The sequence below is a fragment of the Nycticebus coucang genome, chromosome 1 (assembly GCF_027406575.1).
Source record: "Nycticebus coucang isolate mNycCou1 chromosome 1, mNycCou1.pri, whole genome shotgun sequence".
Classification (NCBI taxonomy): domain Eukaryota; kingdom Metazoa; phylum Chordata; class Mammalia; order Primates; family Lorisidae; genus Nycticebus; species Nycticebus coucang.
Genome location: NC_069780.1, coordinates 46,806,118 through 46,826,243, shown reverse-complemented (window position 1 = coordinate 46,826,243; position 20,126 = coordinate 46,806,118). Strand labels below are relative to the sequence as shown.

The following is a 20,126-nucleotide window of genomic DNA, read 5'->3' as shown; positions in this document are numbered from 1 at the left end:
GTCAGAATTGATTACTCTACTTGCACACATTTTGCTTTTTGTGCTCTTAAAGATACCCTGAAATCTGATTAATTAAACACTGAAGGTAAGACATACGGACTTACTTCAATTAAAAACAATTGCAGAAAGAATGCTTGTAATTTAAATACAAAAATATGATGACATGTTGTACTCTAAAGGCATCTGTACTCTAAATTTTAGTGCATAAAACTACCTTCTTTGTAAAGCCAAAGAAGGAAAATATATTTGAAAGACAAGAAGGAAAATATATTTTTTTTAATAAATAAATCATGCAACAGAGCATATTGTAATTTCTCATTAAGGACATTATTACTAATTTCTTTCGGAACTGACTGTGTTTTACTACCATTCAATTTTATCATATGTTAAATAAAATTCTATTTATCAGTTACGATTCACCACTTCAAGGGGGGACAAATGAGGCTCAGTAACTTATAATGTATGTAGTGAGTGAAAAATTCTTCAGACGTTTGAAGTGGTTGAAGGAAAATAATAAAAGTAATCATGTAGACCCTTCTCCTTTGAAAATGAACCATCCAAATGATGAATGAGCATCTCTATCTATAGTTGACTCAATTTAATAAAATATTTAAGATGAAGGAAAGGAAACTTGTACTGACGACATGTTTTTACTTTTTTCTTTCACTGATATGTTAGAGTTTTCTCTAACGGAGCTGCTTTTTTTGCTTGTAATTTCCTCTATCCTTTCCTGGGTGAGAAGACAAAATCAACTGTGAGTTGTGTTGAGTACTGCTGGTCTTTAGTCTGGAAAAAGATACAGCTAGCAGTGATCAGGACGTTCCTTGTCTTACACCCTTGAGTAGTGATGTCAGTAATATGCAGTAGAGGATAGAACCTATCAAGTTTCTGTAGCGGGGTAATTTTCATGAAATACTACACAAAGTGGCAAAGTCGTATAGATACAAGCAACTACATGGCAGCAGGAACATTTTCATTTCCATGTGAGGACTTCTTTCTCTTTCCTACTTTAGCTAACCTTTGGGTATAACTGGGATAGGAAGCCTGTGCAAATAAAATGGATTTTGCAATCAAGAAGATACTTACTACAAGATGAGAACATTGACTTCATTCCAGGTGTGCAGAAGACTATTATCCTAAGTAGGACAGTAACCAATATACTTCATTTCCTTGAACGTTCAAATAAAATAAGATGGTATTTGGTGGAAGACTAGTTTTGACAAAGGAAAAAATATGCTTTAGCTGCAAAAGTTAGTGAGATGCTGGAACATGGTTTTAAGAGGAATTTTCTTTTCTTTTTTTTTTTTGTTACATTTTTAATACTTTAATATATGTTTCTCTGTTCCTAAACAAGCCCATATTTAATTCAATAAGAAAGTGTTATTTTAAATAAAATATCTCATTGCTTAGTTATCTCTTCATCAATCTCTATTCAGAATTTTTTTTTTTTTGCAAATATTCTTTTTTTTTTTTTTATTGTTGGGGATTCATTGAGGGTACAATAAGCCAGGTTACACTGATTGCAATTGTTAGGTAAAGTCCCTCTTGCAATCATGTCTTGCCCCCATAAAGTGTGACACATACCAAGGCCCCACCCCCCTCCCTCCATCCCTCTTTCAGCTTTTCCTCCCCCCCCATAACTTTAATTGTGATTAATTGTCCTCATATCAAAATCGAGTACATAGGATTCATGCTTCTCCATTCTTGTGATGCTTTCCTAAGAATAATATCTTCCACTTCCATCCAGGTTAATACGAAGGATGTAAAGACTCCATTTTTTTTAATAGCTGAATAGTATTCCATGGTATACATATACCACGGCTTGTTAATCCATTCCTGGGTTGGTGGGCATTTAGGCTGTTTCCACATTTTGGCGATTGTAAATTGAGCTGCAATAAACAGTCTAGTACAAGTGTCCTTATGATAAAAGGACTTTTTTCCTTCTGGGTAGATGCCCAGTAATGGGATTGCAGTTATCAAATGGGAGGTCTAGCTTGAGTGCTTTGAGGTTTCTCCATACTTCCTTCCAGAAAGGTCGTACTAGTTTGCAGTCCCACCAGCAGCGTAAAAGTGTTCCCTTCTCTCCACATCCACGCCAGCATCTGCAGTTTTGAGATTTTGTGATGTGGGCCATTCTCATTGGGGTTAGATGATATCTCAGGGTTGTTTTGATTTGCATTTCTCTAATATATAGAGATGATGAACATTTTTTCATGTGTTTGTTAGCCATTCGTCTGTCATCTTTAGAGAAAGTTCTATTCATGTCTCTTGCCCATTGATATATGGGATTGTTGGCTTTTTTCATGTGGATTAATTTGAGTTCTCTATAGATCCTAGTTATCAAGCTTGTCTGATTGAAAATATGCAAATATCCTTTCCCATTGTGTAGGTTGTCTCTTTGCTTTGGTTATTGTCTCCTTAGCTGTACAGAAGCTTTTCAGTTTAAGGAAGTCCCATTTGTTTATTTTTGTTGTTGTTGCAATTGCCATGGCAGTCTTCTTCTTAAGAGGAATTTTCAATCTTCTCTATTCCTTAGGTTTTAAAAATGTTTGATTTATTACATTGGGGTTCACTATCAAATTAAAACAGATATGGAGACTTTAATGATAGCCATCTGTCTGGAGATGTTTTGGTTTGGCTTTGCTGGGAAGAAGGATGAATTAGATTATTTTGAATGTCTCTTTCAGAGGATGTGTCAGTGAGCAGAATGCTGTGGTTAGTGGGAAGATGAGAGTTGCAGGTAATCTGACAGCCTTGGTGAAGTGTTTAATACAGGGATGGAGGAAGGATGAAGTGACCAGCTATATGAAAGCTAGAGAAAGCTGGTAGACTACAAAGAGAAAAGACTGTAGGAACTTAATAGTTGTTTGGCTGTTTGGAATAAAGCGAGCAGTGATTCTGTTAATGAACTAAGGAAGTTATTTCAAATATGAATACATAGGCAACATACAGTATATTATTTGGGTATGACACTGGTATTATGAGAATTTAGTGATTATAAATCAAGTGTGTAAATTTGCATGCATTGAAAATAATTCATTTCAGAATTTTATGATAGTATGAAGTTAACTTATGCATTTTTCTTAAAATGGAATATTGTGTGACCAGGGAATAGCCAGAAAGTATATACATCCAATGGACTTCACAGGCAAATAGGTGACTAATACTGAGTGATTAAACATAGAGTGAAAGGGCCTGAGAAGAAGTTGAAGTACATAAAGAACAATGCCCCTGGCCAGAGTTCAAGTGTGTGTACTATAATAAGCTACAGAGAAATCTTTGTCATGCTTCACGTCTTTGAAGAAAGAATTCCAAATATCAAACACATCTGATATATATTGTACTTAATACTGGGTAACAAATGTGTGACCATGAAGGGCTGTGAACTGGTTTCCCTGAGTAGTGTCAGCCTCTCAAACTGAGATATGGCAGGAGGAACCCACTGGTTTTTCTCTACGTAAAGTTCCTGGCTTGTGTGGATTTCAGCAGTAGTTGTTAAGTTTTAGTTATCAGTTCTCCTGAGAAATTTTTTTCTTTCAAATATCTCGTGGCCTTGCTACCTGCTATGCTTAATTTAGTGGCTCCTCAGTAGAAATGGTTTTGTTACAATAGCTATGCAGATACTTGAAAGGAGGGACTTTATACCCAAATCTTTTGCCAAAAGCAATGTGAGCTGGCATCCTCTTGGGGGGAGATGTGGAGCTGTTCTCTGTCCTGGCCGTCTTGCTGGGTGTTTTGGCACCCCCTCCCTGTGGGCAGTGAGGGTCCTGGGTTGGGGGTGAGCAGAGGGGAGGGCGGTTTTCAGGTGCTTCCCAGAACACATCCTCTGTGTGGGCTTTTTATTTAGTGAGAAGTATTAGAAATGCCCGTAGCTTCACACAGAAAGAAGCATGTATGCACACGAGGTAGTTATAGTCCTCAGTTCCTCTTTTACCAATTATATTATTGAAAATTAAATTCCTCCTTCCCAGTGAGGGTTTGGCATTTCAGAAGAGGAATTTTCAAAATGATTATTGAGGATCTTTAAAAATATAGGAATGTTTTGAGAAGCATGAGAGTCTATCAGCTAGTAGGAGCAGGCTAACTATTATTTCCTGGACAAGTATGTTAGAATCTTGAACTATTAATTTTTGTAGTGAATGTAGTGGATGTTTTCATAACAGATTTTTGGGTAAAAATGACTGTATATATCCAAAGTAACCATATAGCTGGCTTTCTGATCTTGGGGGTCCCTGTATAATCTGCTAGTCTATCTGTTCTCAGCGCCCACCACTTTCTCTATTGCTCCTCCCCTTCTAGCACCATCACCTTCCTACTGTTATTTGAATACACCTAACTCGGTTCCAAACTCAAGGCCTTTCTACTTGCCCTTGACTTGCTGTTCCCTCTGCCTGAAAGCACTCTTTCTCTAGCGTGTCACCGGCCCATTCCCTCCCTTCCTTTAGAACTTTTCTCAGGCCACCTCCTCAAAGAGACTTTACCAGACCATCCATCTGATAGAGCCCTTCTCCCAGGACTATTTTCTCTTCCTCTGCTTTAATTGTTGTCATAGTGCTCGCCTTCATGGGAAGTTAGAGTCTATGTTTTACTTTTAAGTACTGTGAGGTCAGGGGCTCTGTCTTGTTCTTTGAAAGATTCTTAGTTCCTTAAATGGTTAAGGACTCAATAATTATTCATTGAATGAAAGGTTGTCCAAATGTATCATAAAATTACATAACGTATTGGGCTTTTTGTTTTTCCTTTTATAAAATAAAAGTTTGGAAATCTGGAATTTGTTTCTTACTACACCAAATCTGCAATGGTGATTTTGTAGCCTTTTTTCTGTGTGTTACTTGGTGTTATGAGTCTGGAGTATTAATCACTTCCTCTTCTCCCCCCCTTCTCTTATATTCTCATATAAATATAACTATAAATATGAAATGAAAGTTGAATGGGAATTGGTATCTATGTTGTACAAGTACTGTGTGCTAACCAATGGACTCATAAATTGGTACACCATGTTTTATAAGACTGGGCGAGTGCCTAGTAACCCATAATGCAGAGGTTTGGATTCAGGAATGTCTAATGGACTGCCTGTTCCTTTGGTAGTTACTTCTCCCCTCCAGTTGAAGGTAGAGTAAGTCTGACCAGTGAGGACTTATGGCCTGAGACAAAAACAGAGATCCCATTGTCCTCAGCAATCCATGAGTAGGCCATGGAAAGACCACGTGAAACCTATTTCATTCATCTGCTAGTAAACTATGTAAAATTGCGTCCCATTGGATGTTAGATTCTCCCTGGTTAGATTAGCAAGTTCTCCTTTTATGGAGATGATTCAGTAAGCAGGTAGAGAGAGAAACTCAAGTAATTGTTCTAGTCCCACCCCCCACAATAGGGAAGCAAGCAATCCTACATTCTTCTATGGAGAAAAGGAGAAGAGTTACAATTATGAGTATCCCCTGAAAAACTGTGATCATAACATGTATATTAAAATATACCTACAACGAAAAATAATTCTGACTAGAAAACAGCTATCCATACAGGGTGTTTCTGAGAGTTGATTGCGATTGTGTGTCATTTAGATATTTGCCAAATGACAGTAGGCTCTATTTGTACATATGTTTAAGGGAAGAATGCATATTGATCTCGCATGTAACATCTGTCAATAAAAAAGGTATGTACTTACAGAAAAAATACCATGTTCTTTTCTTGATATGTTTAGGATGGCTAATACTGACTTCAGCTATAAACTCAGGAGCCTTTTATGTTTCAGGTTCGTGGGAGTAAGGGAGAGGTTTTATACATTTTGGATGCTACCAACCCACGGCACTCCAACTGGCTTCGCTTTGTTCACGAGGCACCGTCTCAGGAGCAGAAGAACTTGGCTGCCATTCAAGTGAGCTTATTTGCTTCTTATTTGTACTAGGCACTGTTAGGGGGAATGAATTAATATAACTCTACTCCCAATTTTAAATTTATTTCCCAATAACCTGCTTCAAATAATGGTAACTAACTCATAAAAGCAGAGAAATCTCATCTCGTCGGCATATGCAGAGAAGGGCAAGCCTCTCTGTAAATTAACACCAGATCACTCACTTTATGAGAATTCTTGAGGGAGTGAGTTACATAGTCTGATATTGTCCTTGCCAGATCTTGGTTTCAAGTATGTTCGTTTTCTTCAGTGAGTGTTTATTGATAGTATTTTTGGTTTGAAAGTTTATTTTGTTTGTAGTACTATACTCTGTATTATTGTTTAGGAAAGGCTTTACAGGGAAGGTTTATGTGCGTATATTCCCCATGACTAGAGTTAGAGCTTGTTGGGGGTGTTGTGTTAGTCGTGGTTTTTCAGAGAAATGGAACCAACAGGGGATATCTATGTGTGTATAGGTGAGAGAACTGGCTCATGTGACTATGGAGGCTGGTAAATCCCCAAACTACAGAGCTGGTATCTCAGTTCAGTCCAGAGCCTGAAGTTGCTGTAGAACCAGGAAGAGCCAGTGACTCACTTGAAAGCCCACCGGGCAGGGAGAGCCAATGTTCCAGTTCTGAGGCTGTCAGGCAGGACAGTTCTCTCTTGCTTGAAGGTGGGTCAGCACTTTGTTCTATTCTGGCCTTTAATATGATTGGATGAGGCCCGCCCACGTGATGAAGGGTGATATACTTTATTCAGGTCCCCCAATTTAAATGTTAATCTCATCCCAAAACACTTTCACATATACAACTAGAATAATGTTAGACCAACTATCTGGTACCCTGTGGCTCAGTCTAGTTGACTTCCGGGAACCACGTTTTACTGAATTCCTTTCTCTGTGTCCTAGTATATTGCTGAACATAACATGAGGTTCTGATACAAAGTATGAGTTGAACTTAGGTGATCCTTCAGTGGAACTTCAGGTCAGAAGAGAAAAAGATTCGGTTTTTAGAGTAGCTCTATAATTAAGATGCATTTTTCAGAAGACTAAGAGCATAAGGAAACGTTGAGTTCTGGTGAAGAATTGATCAGTGTGAAAGCTCAGCCTTCTAGATCTTAAACTACAGAACAGGGAGTGAAGCTGTGGTTGGCAGAAGCAAGAAGAGGAGGAAAAAGAATGAGGAAACAACAGTATAGTATTTGAGTGTCTATCTTGTATCCTGTTCTAGAAGATTCATATATATGGTCATTTATTTATAGAAATTATTATAGTTTGATCATTTGTTGAGGATTATAATGATTTTATTCAATTATGAGTATAAAATCAACAGTGACAAGAGGAACAATGCACAAAATTAGGTTCTAAAGTATTCATGAAAGTTATTTAGAATATTCTATTTTTTAATGTTGTCATGTAACCAATTTTACAATAAGTATTAAATAATCAATGTTATTACTGTTGCTTTTGTATTGATACATGAGATAGGAATTTATCAAACATCTGAGGTGGTATGGAAAATTGGGTCATTAGTAGCCAAAGATAGGCTTGGTGCCTGTAGCTCAGTGGTTAGGGCCCCAGCCACATGCACCGGGGCTGGTGGGTTCGAACCTGGCCTGGGCCGGGTAAAAACAACAATGACAAAAACAACAACAACAAAATAGCTGGGCATCGTGGCCGGTGCTTGTAGTCCCAGCTACTTGTAGGCTGAGGCAAGAGAATTACATAAGCCCAAAAGTTTGAGGGCATAAATTGTGAGCTGTGATGCCATGGCACTCTACCAAAGGCGACATAGTGAGACTCTGTCTCAAAAAGAAAAAAAAAAGAAAAGAAAAAAAAGTAGCCAAAGATATTAAAGCTACTTTTTAGATATATTCATGACATGCATTGATCCAACCACATATTTAAGTTTTTTGGTTTTTTTTTTACATGTAGAGATTGTTTTCTTTTCAAGTCTTTTCATGGCTTCTTGAAATTGCCTTTATGAATTTATTTTGAGTCACTGTTTGGTAGGTTTTCCATCATTGTGTTTATAAGGAATATTACTTAAACTAGATCTTTTAAGTTAATGTATAAATGATAATTTTAAGCTTTCCTCAAATTCCTTTAGTTTGAGAAACTTTATGCCTCACGCTCCTTCAGGCAATCCTTGTTTAAGAGTTCCACTTAACTGTACATTTTGCTAACAATGATACCTTTAGTTAATGAAGAACTACATCAGTAAGTGTTTATCTAGATCTTTTATTATCCACATTTGTTGCTCTAATATGCCCTATATTTTATCATATTTTAGGCACTTACACTCGTCTCACTTTTATTATTCACATTTTCTAAGGAATTCTCACATTCTCACAGAATTCTCACATTCATTTAGTGCTTTCAATATAATACTTTTATTCCTCTTTTTCAACTGTGTTTTTTTCATTGAAAGAGGCTAGGGAATCTACAAAAGATGAATGTTGCAGCTTGGGTACTCTAAGAAATTATCAATGGCTTAACAAGTGGGGTAAGGTAGGGATGGGATTAGGATAGAATTTAGGTAACTAGAGGCTCTGTGAGATTTCTCTTTTGAATTTAATTAGAATCTTAAGTCTGTTCAGAGGCCCCATGTGAGCAGCATTTTGTGCAGAAGAAATGACCTGGCTTTAATTTCTTTTATTTCTGTTTTGCACTTTCTTAACAGGGAGTTTGAGTGCACTGTTACCAAAAGGGTCTTTGCTAACTCCCTTGAGGTAACATCTTTCTTATTTGAACAGTAGCTGGAGTAGCAGATTGCTAGGTTCAAAATCACATCCGAGCTAGGGGCAGAGAGTGTAATAGTTGGGTCACATGGCTGAAAGACATGTCAGTCTTTTAATTGGTTGGAATGGTCTCTTGAGGATTGCATTCCAGAAACATTGAGTTGGTAAGAGAAAATCATAATGTTCTCTGAATAACATTATGAATCACTTGCATTCCAAATTGCATCTGAAATTTGGGGTATTCAGGAAATTTTGTATTTGAGTTGTATGTCCCAGGAGTGGAGTAAATGAGAAACATTTGTGGCTATGTGGCTTGCTTGGTGGAAAACATCAATACTTGGTCCAACTTTTTTGAACAAGGGATTACGAAGTTGAGGTCTGTTTTGGCAGAGGATTGAAACTCCTTCTTGGAGACTTGATTACATTTCTAGTTTTGCAATTTATTTGATTTTGGGAAATTTGCTTTGGAAATGCTGACTTAAGTATCTGAATTATCGAAGAAGGATCTAGTAAGCAGACAGTTCTTCCCACGTGCCCACTTTTCAGAACAATCATTTGAACTGTATGTTCAGATTCCTGAAAAGTTTCCAACTATGACTAGAAAATTCTAAATGTGAAAGGTGTGGCTTAAAAACGAATGCAAACATTATTAAGTTCCATTAAAAAAATGGGTGATTTTTTTTTTTTTTTTTTGGCAGTTTTTGGCCAGGGCTAGGTTTGAACCCACCAACTCTGGTATATGGGGTGGCGCCCTACTCCTTTGAGCTGCAGGTGCCATCCTGGGTGATTCTTATTAAATGTTGTTGAATTAATTTTGTTGCGTTAAAAGAAAAACTATATATATATAGTATTTGAAAAAAATTTGAACTAATTAGTGTTTTGCAGGCTCCGAAGAATTTCTGATCTTTTGGTAGATGAGTATTTGACATTATTATGCTATTTAGAGTTGAAATTTTGAATTCTTTGAAAATTTTCGAGATAGCGTGTTACATCTCGTGTTCTTAAGGACTTATTTTCAAACATAACTTCCCTTGTACTGTTCACCATAGATTATCATCAACGTAAGTTGAAAAGTTGGCTTGGTGTTCTAAGAAAAAGGGGCACATGAGAAAATATTTTGGTTCTGGGCAACATCATGAGGGTGTCAGGATGCAGGTACTTCCTAAATGAGAGGGCACTGGGCACTGAGATCCCAGCACAGTTGCATTCCAGTTCTGATGTCACTTTAGATTCCCCATTGCCTAATTTTAATATTGTGTCTCAGGGAATTGGGAGGCCCCAGAAAAGGGAGAGAGATGGGAGAACGGCTGGTCAGTGGTGCAGTCTGAACACATTTATCAATTAACGTTTGCCGTCTTACGTGAGCGTGGTTCATGGTACCCCCAAAGCAGGTGTAACAGTAACATCAAAGTTCACTGATTATAGATCACCATAACTGATACAATAATAATGAAAACCTTTGAAATACTGTGAGAATTAAGAAAAAGTGACACAGAGCCAGAAAGTGAGCACATGCTGTTGGAAAAAAGGGCTCTGATGAACTTGCTGGATGCAGGGGTTCCACAGACCATCAGTTTGTAAAACAGGCAGTGTCCGCGAAGTGGAATGCAGTGCAAGAAAACAGGCTGTGCCTGGCCATGCCAGTGTATGTTAGCTAGGACTTTCGTTGTCACTCCTGCCAGGTTTGCAGTTTTGGTTTTTATTGTTTTGTCTTTATGTGAAACAGAGTAAAATCTGTTTTGTTTCTTATAAAGCCTTCCCAAGGTATCTAGTAAAACTGTGTGTGTGTGGAAGATGTCTCAGTAAATATCCATTTCTCAAGAGACAACCTGCAGTGTGGAGCGACTGAGTCCAGGTGAGCCTGCCCCAGCTGGCAGCCTCTGCCCCTGCTGCTCAGAGTTCTTCTGTGGTCAGGTGCACTGGGGAGCATCTTCTTAGGCCACTCGAGTACTGTTTGTTATGCTATTGTGCTTGGTGTGGCTGCGAGCATGTCTCCTCTTTGGACAAACAACCAGGACTTCATAGACACAACATGAGCCCTATGGGGAAGATACCTTCCTGCGCTGTGTGCTGAGACCTTTATTAGGTATCGTGTAGTTTGGCGTCCCTAGGGATAGGTTAAGATTGCTAGGATTATTTGCTCATGCTAAGCCAATTTTCAGCTTTTTTAAACAAGAAATTTTTGCACACTCTGCCTGCTCTGGAGTGGGTAATGCTGGATACTAGTTAGGTAGGTAGTATCACTGGAAATGGGGGTGGTAAAAGCTTTTACCCCAGTTTAATTAAATCTCATTTGTTTATTTTTGTTGTTGTTGCAATTGCCACGGAAGTCTTCTTCATAAAGTCTTTCCCTAGGCCAATATCATCAGGTGTTTTTTCCTATGCTTTCTTTGAGGATTTTTATTGTTTCATGCATTAAATTTAGGTCCTTTATCCATCTTAAATCAATTTTTGTGAGTGGAGAAAGGTGTGGGTCCAGTTTCAGTCTTTTACATGTGGATATCCAGTTCTCCCAGTACCATTTATTGAATAGGGATTCTTTCCCTCAGTGTATATTCTTGTTTGGTTTATCGAAGATGAGGTGATTGTAAGATGTTGGTTTCATTTCTGGTTTTCTGTTCGATTCCAGATGTCTGTGTCTCTATTTTTGTGCCAGTAGTATGATGCTGTTTTGACTACTATGGTCTTATAGTACAGCCTAAATTGTGGTAGGCTGATGACCCCAGCTTTGTTTTTATTACTAAGAACTGCCTTAGCTATCTGGGTTTTTTTCTGGTTGCATACAAAATGAAGAATTATTTTTTCCAAGTCTTGAAAGTATGATGTTGGTATTTTGATAGGGATGGTATTGAATCTATAGATTGCTTTGGGAAGTATAGACATTTTAACAATGTTGATTCTTTCCAGCCATGAGCATGGTATGTTCTTCCATTCGTTAATGTCCTCTGCTATTTCTTTTCTTAGGGTTTCATAATTTTCTTTATAGAGGTCCTTCACCTCTTTTGTTAGGTATATTCCTAGGTATTTGATTTTCTTTGAAGTTGTGGAAAGGGAGTTGTGTCCTTAATTAGCTTCTCATCTTGACTGTTATTGGCATATACAAAGGCTGCTGACTTGTGGACATTGATTTTATATCCTGAGACATTACTGTATTTTTTGATGACTTCCAGGAGTCTTATGGTTGAGTCTTTGGGGTTCTCTAAGTATAAGATCATATTATCAGCAAATAGGGAGAGATTGACCTCCTCTGCTCCCATTTGGATGCCCTTTATTTCCTTGTCTTGCCTAATTGTATTGGCTAGAACTTCCAGCACTATGTTGAGTAGTAGTGGCAATTGAGGACCACCTTGTCTGGTTCCAGTTCTAAGTGAAAAAGCTTTCAGTTTTACTCCATTCAGTAACATGTTAGCTATGGGCTTGTCAGATGGCTTAGATCAGTTTAAGGAACGTGCCATCTATGCCTGTACTCTTCAGTGTTTTAATTAGAAAAGGATGCTGGATTTTATCGAATGCTTTTTCTGCATCTATTGAAAGGATCACATGGTCTTTGTTTTTGCTTCTGTTGATACTGTTGCTTCTGTTTATGGCCTTGTGTATGTTAAACCAGCCTTGCATTCCTGGGATGAAACCTACTTGATAATGATGTATGACTTTTTTGATGATAAACTGTAATCTATTGCCTAGGATTTGTTGAGAATTTTTGCATCTATATTCATTAGTGAAATTGGTCTGAAGTCCTCCTTTTTAGTTGGGTCTTTTCCTAGTTTTGGTATCAGGGTGATGTTGCTTCATAGAAAGTGTTGGGGAAGAATCCTTCCTCCTCCATTTTTTGGAATAATTTCTGCAGTATAGGAATAAGCTCTTCTTTAAAGGTTTGATAGAATTCTGATGTGAAGCTAGAGTTTATCTTAGTTAATGGTGAAAGGTGTGGGTCCAGTTTCAGTCTTCTACAGGTCACCAGCCAGTTCACCCAGCACCATTAGTTAAATAGGGAATCTTTTCCCCACTTAATGTTTTTAATTGGCTTATCGAAAATCAAATTATGGTAAGCAGCTGGGTTCATCTCTTGGTTCTCTATTCTGTTCCATACATCTACCTCTCTGTTTTTGCACCAGTACCATGCTGTTTTGATCACTATCGATTTATAGTATAATCTAAGGTCTGGTAGAATGATTCCTCCTGCTTTGTTTTTATTTCTGAGTAATATCTTGGCTATTTGAGGTTTTTTTCTGATTCCATACAAAATGACGTGTTATTTTTTTAAGATCTTTAAAGTGTGACAGTGGAACTTTAATAGGGATTGCATTAAAATGATAGGGATTGCTTTGGGTAATGTGGACATTTTAACAATATTGATTCTTCCCAGCCATGAGCATGGTGTATTTTTCCATTTGTTAACATCTTCAGCTATTTCAAAAGCTTTTGGTAATATCCAGCATCCTGTCATGATCAGAACACTTAAGAAAATTGGTATAGAAAGGACATTTCTTATACTGATAGAGATCGTCTATCAAACGACACAGCAAACCCACAGCCAATATTGTGTTGAACGGAGTTAAATTGAAAACATTTCCACTCAGATCAGGAACCAGGAAAGGTTGCCCATTGTCTCCATTGCTTTTCAACATTGTAATGGAAGTCTTAGCCATCGCAATTAGGCAAGAAAAGGCAATCAAGGGTATCCATGTAGGATCAGAGATCAAACTTTCACTCTTTGCAGATGATATGATTGTGTATCTGGAAAACACCAGGGATTCTACTATAAAATTGTTAGAAGTGATCAAGGAATACAGCAGCATCTCAGGTTTCAAAATCAATACTCATAAATCTGTAGCCTTTGTATATACCAACAATAGTCAAGCTGAAACAACAGTCAAGGACTCTATTCCTTTCACAGTAGTGCCAAAGAAAATGAAATATTTGGGAGTTTACCTAACAAAGGACATGAAAGATTTCTGTAAAGAGAACTATGAAACTTATATCCTTTCTATATTCTTCATCTCTTATTTGATTCTGTTTTTGGATTTCATTTTTGTTATTTTTCACTTTCCTAGCAAAATTTTCTTCATTGTTTTTATCATTTGTATTTTAAATTCCCCTTCTGTCATTTCTAACATTTTTTATAGGTAGAATCCTCTACCTCATGGTTCCTTGGTGGGGTTGCTCTGGACTGTTTTTTCTTATTGCCAGGATTTTTCTGTTGATTCTTCCTCATGAATGTTTTAGTTTATCTGTTTCCTTTCCCTAATTTTCTTTTCACTTCCTCTTGGTCTTCAAGTTACCATGCCTCTGGCCTAATGTTTCTATGAGTCCTTTTGGTATAGGACTAAAAGGATAAGAAGATTGAAGAGCAAGAAGGGAAAAAAGATTTTAAAAAAAAAGAAAAAAGAGAAAGGAGAGGGGGTGAGTAAAAGAGAATATTGACAAAAAGAAGAGAGGGATAGAATGAGGGAGACAGGAGTAATAAAGGTGTACCGTAAGGTACTTTGACCCAACCTTAAAAACGCCCAACCTCTGGGTGGTTTAGTGAGCCTGAGCAGACATGGTACCCCACCTCTACCAAATAGAGAGGAAAGACAAATAGTATGAATCAAACCAAAACAAATAAACAGAAAACCTAACAGGATAAAATTGTGGGAATAACCAAATAATAGGGGCAGAAGGACTAGCAAAAATGAAGTTCTTATTATTGAAGAAGGCAGCAATGGAAAATTATATTTAAACTAGAAAAATTAAGAAAGAAAAAAAAAGCTAGGGGGAAAACGTTGAAATAAAAAGAAAACAAAACAAAGCAGTATATATATCTTGCTGTATATTGTCTGGGCAACAGATGATCTTCTGGGGTATGAGATACTAATCACAATGTTGATACAGTGGAGACTGGAGGCCTCTGCTGACTTCCTTGCCCTCAAACCCCACAGGGTTGAGATCCTGAATCTCTCCTTAGCCCACTTAAAAGACACTTTAAGCCATTAACCGTGGCTAAGCAGAAGCTTTCCCTGGAAAGCACTTGTGGCTGGAATTTCTCCTGAAGTGGCTGCCTGCTTATCTGGTGTGCCCAAACTGGCCTCAATCTATGCCCCTGAGAGCTGAGGCTGCAAGGCAGCCCTCCTACTGCCAAACACTGAAAGCTCTGCTCTTCCCTGGTGTCTCAGTCCTGGCCTCTGGTGCTGCTCATAGTCACTAGATCACTTGCTCAAGGTCTCCCAGCCGGAGCCTAGCTCTGAGACCTTGAGGGCAGAGCCTACAGGGCAATTCTCCCATAATGGCTGTGTGGGCCTACAGCCAAACAATGTTAGCTCCGTTCTGACCCAGAGGCTCAGTCCCGGACAATGCTTAAAGTCACCCGCACTCTTGCCCAAGTTCTCCCAAGGTAATTCAACTGAGTGCCCAAGTCCAAAAAAACAAAACAACGCAGAGGGAAGGCCTTCCCTATCTCCAGTCTCACTGCTGTTACAGTTATAGTTGTGGCAGCCTCAGACCTATGAAAATCACTTGCCACTTTTCCACTGCTTTTGTCCTCCTCATGGGGTCCAGAAGTCTCTTGCTGTGTCCCTGCATTCCCAAAGGGATATTTCTGGGCAGAGCCCACAAGCCAGAGATGCCTGGAATCTTTTTCTCCCCAATGTCACGGAAGAAGCTGTTACTCGGCTGCCATCTTGCTCCCTCCCCCAAGTTAAATTACATTTAATTTAAAACTTTTAAAAATGTAAAACCTTTTGAAAATAGTTAATTAAAAATATTTCCAAGATATCCAGAATAGAAACCCAAACTACCTCATATATCCATGGTCTCACTTGGATCAATTACTTATTTACATGTGCATTTATTTCTAGCAGTAGACTGAGTTTCTCAAGAAGAGCGTCTGTGTTTGTTTTCCCCGTGTCATTTTGTGTGGCGGGGGCTCAGCAGTGCCTGTTGAACTGGCCTTTGCCAGTTCTGTTGCCTCTTCCCGATGTGGTGCACCTAGGGGTACATGGCTTGTCAAGTGTGAGCATTTGGTCTGCTAGTGTCATCTTACTGTGCTGTGAGCATGCACTTGGGCCTTGCGTACACTCCAGTCTCATGTTCCCCAGTTCTGTCTCTAAGCCAGATATAGCTGTGCACCCAGCAGCACCACGTTATTAATGTCAGAGGTTTTCCACAAATGTAACCACAGACAAGCAGAAACTTTAATTCAGATGCTCTGTTGATTAATAACCAGAGAGTTTAGTCTGGATTAACTCAGAAAATTGTGATATGGAATAATGAAATAGCAAAATTTAATGGGAATGGAGGCATTTGCTACAGATTGGTAGGGTGCTTTCAAATTATACTCAACAATTGTAATAATGAAAGATTAGTATTTAAGAATTAATCAACAGGGCAGCGCCTGTGGCTTAGTCGGTAAGGCGCCGGCCCCATATACCGAGGGTGGCGGGTTCAAACCCGGCCCCGGCTTAACTGCAACCAAAAAATAGCCGGGTGTTGTGGCGGGCTCCTGTAGTCCCAGCTACTCGGGAGGCTGTGGCAAGAGAATCGCTGAAGCCCAGGAGTTGGAGGTTGCTGTGAGCTGTGATGCTACGGGGCCATAAAGTGGCCCCGAGGCCACACAGACAAGTCTACCGAGGGCCATAAAGTGAGACTCTGTCTCTACAAAAAAAAAAAAAAAGAATTAATCAACACTACATTATATATATCAGAATGGGGCTATATTATTATAAGATTAAGAGGTATAGTAAAGTAAAATTAAAAAGAAGAAAGTTTGAAATATTTTAGTTGTTAGAAAATATAGAAAAGAAGAAGCATTTCTTATAGATGCAGTGAACCTAGTAACATGACCAGCCCCCTTATTAGAGGAGGAAATTAGACTAATTTTAGGACTCTTTTTCTGGAATGGACATCAGAACTGTTGTCGTACAAGGCCTGACAATTAAGTTTGTGAACTAATTCTAGAAAAAGTGCTTTGAAGGGTGGACTAAGCACTGATTTTCAATACATAGCTTCCCAAAGGGATTTCTTTGAAGGTGACTATCGTGAATTCAGCAATGAGGGTGTAGAGCTGTTTTAGGATGAGATTGCCAAACTTCATTGTCTGACCTTGTATCTTATGGTGAGTTTTAGATTATTTTTTGATGGTTGTCATTGAAGAAGTCAATAAGCAAACTACAAAGTGAGATAAATTTAATAAATATAACACAAAACACTAGAATTAACCATGTGTAGTTCTTTATCAATGGAGTTTCCTATGGAAATTTCTTTCTTTCTTTTTTTTTTATTGTTGGGGATTCATTGAGGGTACAATAAGTCAGGTTACACTGATTGCAATTGTTAGGCAAAGTCCCTCTTGCAATCATGTCTTGCCCCCATAAAGTGTGACACACACCAAGGCCCCACCCCCCTCCCTCCATCCCTCTTTCTGCTCCCCCCTCCATAACCTTAATTGTCATTAATTGTCCTCATATCAAAATCGAGTACATAGGATTCATGCTTCTCCATTCTTGTGATGCTTTACTAAGAACTGTACTTTATTGCATGAATAGATTCTCATAAAAGGTTCAGCCACTCCTGAGCAATATAACACGAAGTTCTACATTCTATTATTTAATTCATAAAATACTCAAATGTAGAGAATTTCCCTTGTAATTTATATATTAATTAATGTAATTCGCACAACAAGGTTATTCTATATTCAGCTAAGTATATTATATGTATAAAATTCTGAGAATTTTGAGAAGCCTGCTGAGGAAAGTCTTTGGAAAATGTTATTTTAGGATGCAATGTAATCATCCTCAATTGTGTCGTAGTTATCCCTAGAGATTTCATGTGACTTAGGAATGAAGGCTTGGACAAAAAAGGGAAGATTACTCACTGAGTTGTCGGCTATCGTCTCTGGTGCTTTATTGCATCAAGAAGGTACAGGGTCCAAATGGTGAGAAGTTCTGTGATGGGAGTGTGGCTTTGTTTTGACCTAGAGCTTAACAAGTGTTTAGACAGGAATTAAAGTAATTATTATCATTGTCGATTTGATGCCAAACCATACATAATGTTTTATTATTATATTCAACTAAATGAGTAATCATTTGACTAATGTGTCTATGATTTCTTAAGTTGGTATTTAATGATTGTATTATAATATTTAATTTACCTCAGTGGAGAGATTAAAATGGCAACATTTCCTGGTTTCTATTCCTGTAGTTAATTAAGTCCTTTGAGATACAGCTCTGTGCATGTTACAGTGGTTTATACATCTGTGTGTTATATTAGTTTTGCAGACAGAAGACAAGAATAAGAGGCATGGTCATTCTTGGTGAGCGTTAACCCTACTTTTCTCTAAGTAGTAGTATGTAAACCCAGCTGGGCTCTGAGACCTTTCCCTAAGTGGCTTAATTTCATGCCTGCCTCTTAACTTTGGAACGTAGCATGCTTTATGTAACTTGTTGTTTATATTATCAGATTTAAAGTACCTATCACCAAGCATTTATTTAATATATGTTACATTAAATCTTTTAGTGTGATTTGTTTCAAATGTTTCACATCCATGCTTATAAAATGATGTTTCAAATGGTGTCACTTTGACCCATTATAAAAATTTATCAAATTATTGAATTTTGTATCAGCAGGCACCTCAGAGATCAAATATATTCCCCCACTATTAGAGATAAAGAACCCAAGTACTAGACTGGTTAAGAGACTTGATTAAGGTAATATCATATACGTTGTTCATGAAGGCCCAGGCAGAATCAGAACATCATTTTACCTACGTTAGCACTCTGTTTTTACCATGTGTAATATTTACTGATTCCAAATAGCATGTGCTGATTATATCCATGTTCAAATTTTGTTATTTATTTTGATTTCAGAAATAATGAGTATGTAATGTTTTAGGATTTCGATTCTTACCAGCTTCATAGCACTGAGGTAGATGTAGTAACCATGTACCTAATGTTGGATTGAAAATCAGGCGTGGTAAGTCCTGAGTGTGTTGGTGATAGATTGGTAGAGATGGTACCGTAAATTATCTCCAGAAAGTGGTGAATTTAGTAATCAGGGGCGTAGGATGACTTCAAAACATACAGTTTTTACCCCATCACAGTCAAGTCACGTATGCTTTTATATTAGGTTTAATAATAATGATGGTGATGATGATAATAAAAATAGTTAATGAGAATGTTTATTATATAATAGGGACCGTGCTTAACACTGTACGTATGTTGTCTCATTTAATTCTAATAGTACCCCCAAAGTAGTAGTTGTTTTCCCAATTTACAGATGAAAAAGCCTAAGCATCAGTTCACAGAGCTCAGGTGGTAGTTGAGCAGCAGGGCCTTCTGGCTGAGGCCGTCTTATCTGCAGTTTGGTATCCAGATTCTCCTACATGGAGCAGCATGGAGGAGCACAAGTCAATTTTTATCCAGATGATTCAGGGGAAATCAATATCTATGCATTTTAGAGAAATGAGTAAGACACAATCAAGGATGATTACATTAGGTTCTAAGATAACATTTTCCTAAGATATTTCTCAATAGACTTCTCAAAATTCTCAGAATGTAATACATATACTTAGCTGAATACAGTATAATTTTGCTGTGTTAATTATATTAATTAATGTATGAATTACAAGGGAAAGTGTACCTTCTTTTGAGTATTTTCTGAATTAAATAATGGATTATAGAGCTTCACATTTTATTTTATATTGCTCAGTAGTGGCTGAACCTTTTATGAGAATGTGTCTATGCACTGACTGTAGCACAGTTTTTCTTCAGATAGAAGTTTCCCTAGGATGCAACTTTTTTTTTTTTTTTTTGAGACAGAGTCTCACTATGTCGCCCTAGGTAGAGTGCTGTGGCGTCACAGTTCACAACAACCTCCAACTCTTGGGCTTAAGTGATTCTCTTGCCTCAGCCTCCCAAGTAGCCGGGAGTACAGGCACCCGCCACAACATCCAGCTGTTTTGGTTCAGTTGTCATTGTTGTTTAGCAGGTCTGGGCTGAGCTCAAACCTGCCAGCCTCAGTGTATGTGGCTGGTGCCCTACTTCACTGAGCGATGGGCACGGAGCCTAGAACTTATCTTCTGTCAGTAATTGTAGATGCAACTGAATAAATACAGGTGAGTGTGGGAAATACTCTGATAGGTACAGCATAGATGGTTAGTAGGCATGTCTGGGGAACAATCCTCAGACTTAAATAATAATTTAGTTGAAACTCTTACGATTTGATATAAACCCCTTTTATTGTCAGTTAATAGAAAAATTTGGTCCTAGTGGGGGATTACAGAGTTGATCTTCAAACATGTTATTTTAAGTGTTATGAGTATATATTTATTCACTCTTTTTTTGATCTTTAGCCAAACCCTTCTTGGTTCTGAGTATAAATTCTCTTATTAGAGTTTGCTGCCATATTTTTTCATAGCCTCAGTATAGTATTCAGTTTTCCTATTTTTAAAGTAGTATGAATAGACACTTGTAAAGCAATCTAACTGCAAAATCTTTCTTGATTTATGATTTCCCTATCTTTT

At 37.8% G+C, this 20,126-nt stretch overlaps 1 protein-coding gene across 4 annotated transcripts in view; it reads left to right on the top strand.

Annotated features, from left to right (window-relative positions):
• The window catches only part of PRDM5 (PR/SET domain 5), a 243,486-nt gene that overhangs the window by 62,436 nt on the left and 160,924 nt on the right, over positions 1-20,126 (top strand). For all 4 annotated transcript variants that reach the window (XM_053573313.1, XM_053573370.1, XM_053573353.1 and 1 more), the window contains exon 3: positions 5,753-5,875. In XM_053573313.1, the coding sequence (XP_053429288.1) occupies positions 5,753-5,875 (123 nt within the window). The remainder of the gene's footprint in view (positions 1-5,752; positions 5,876-20,126) is intronic.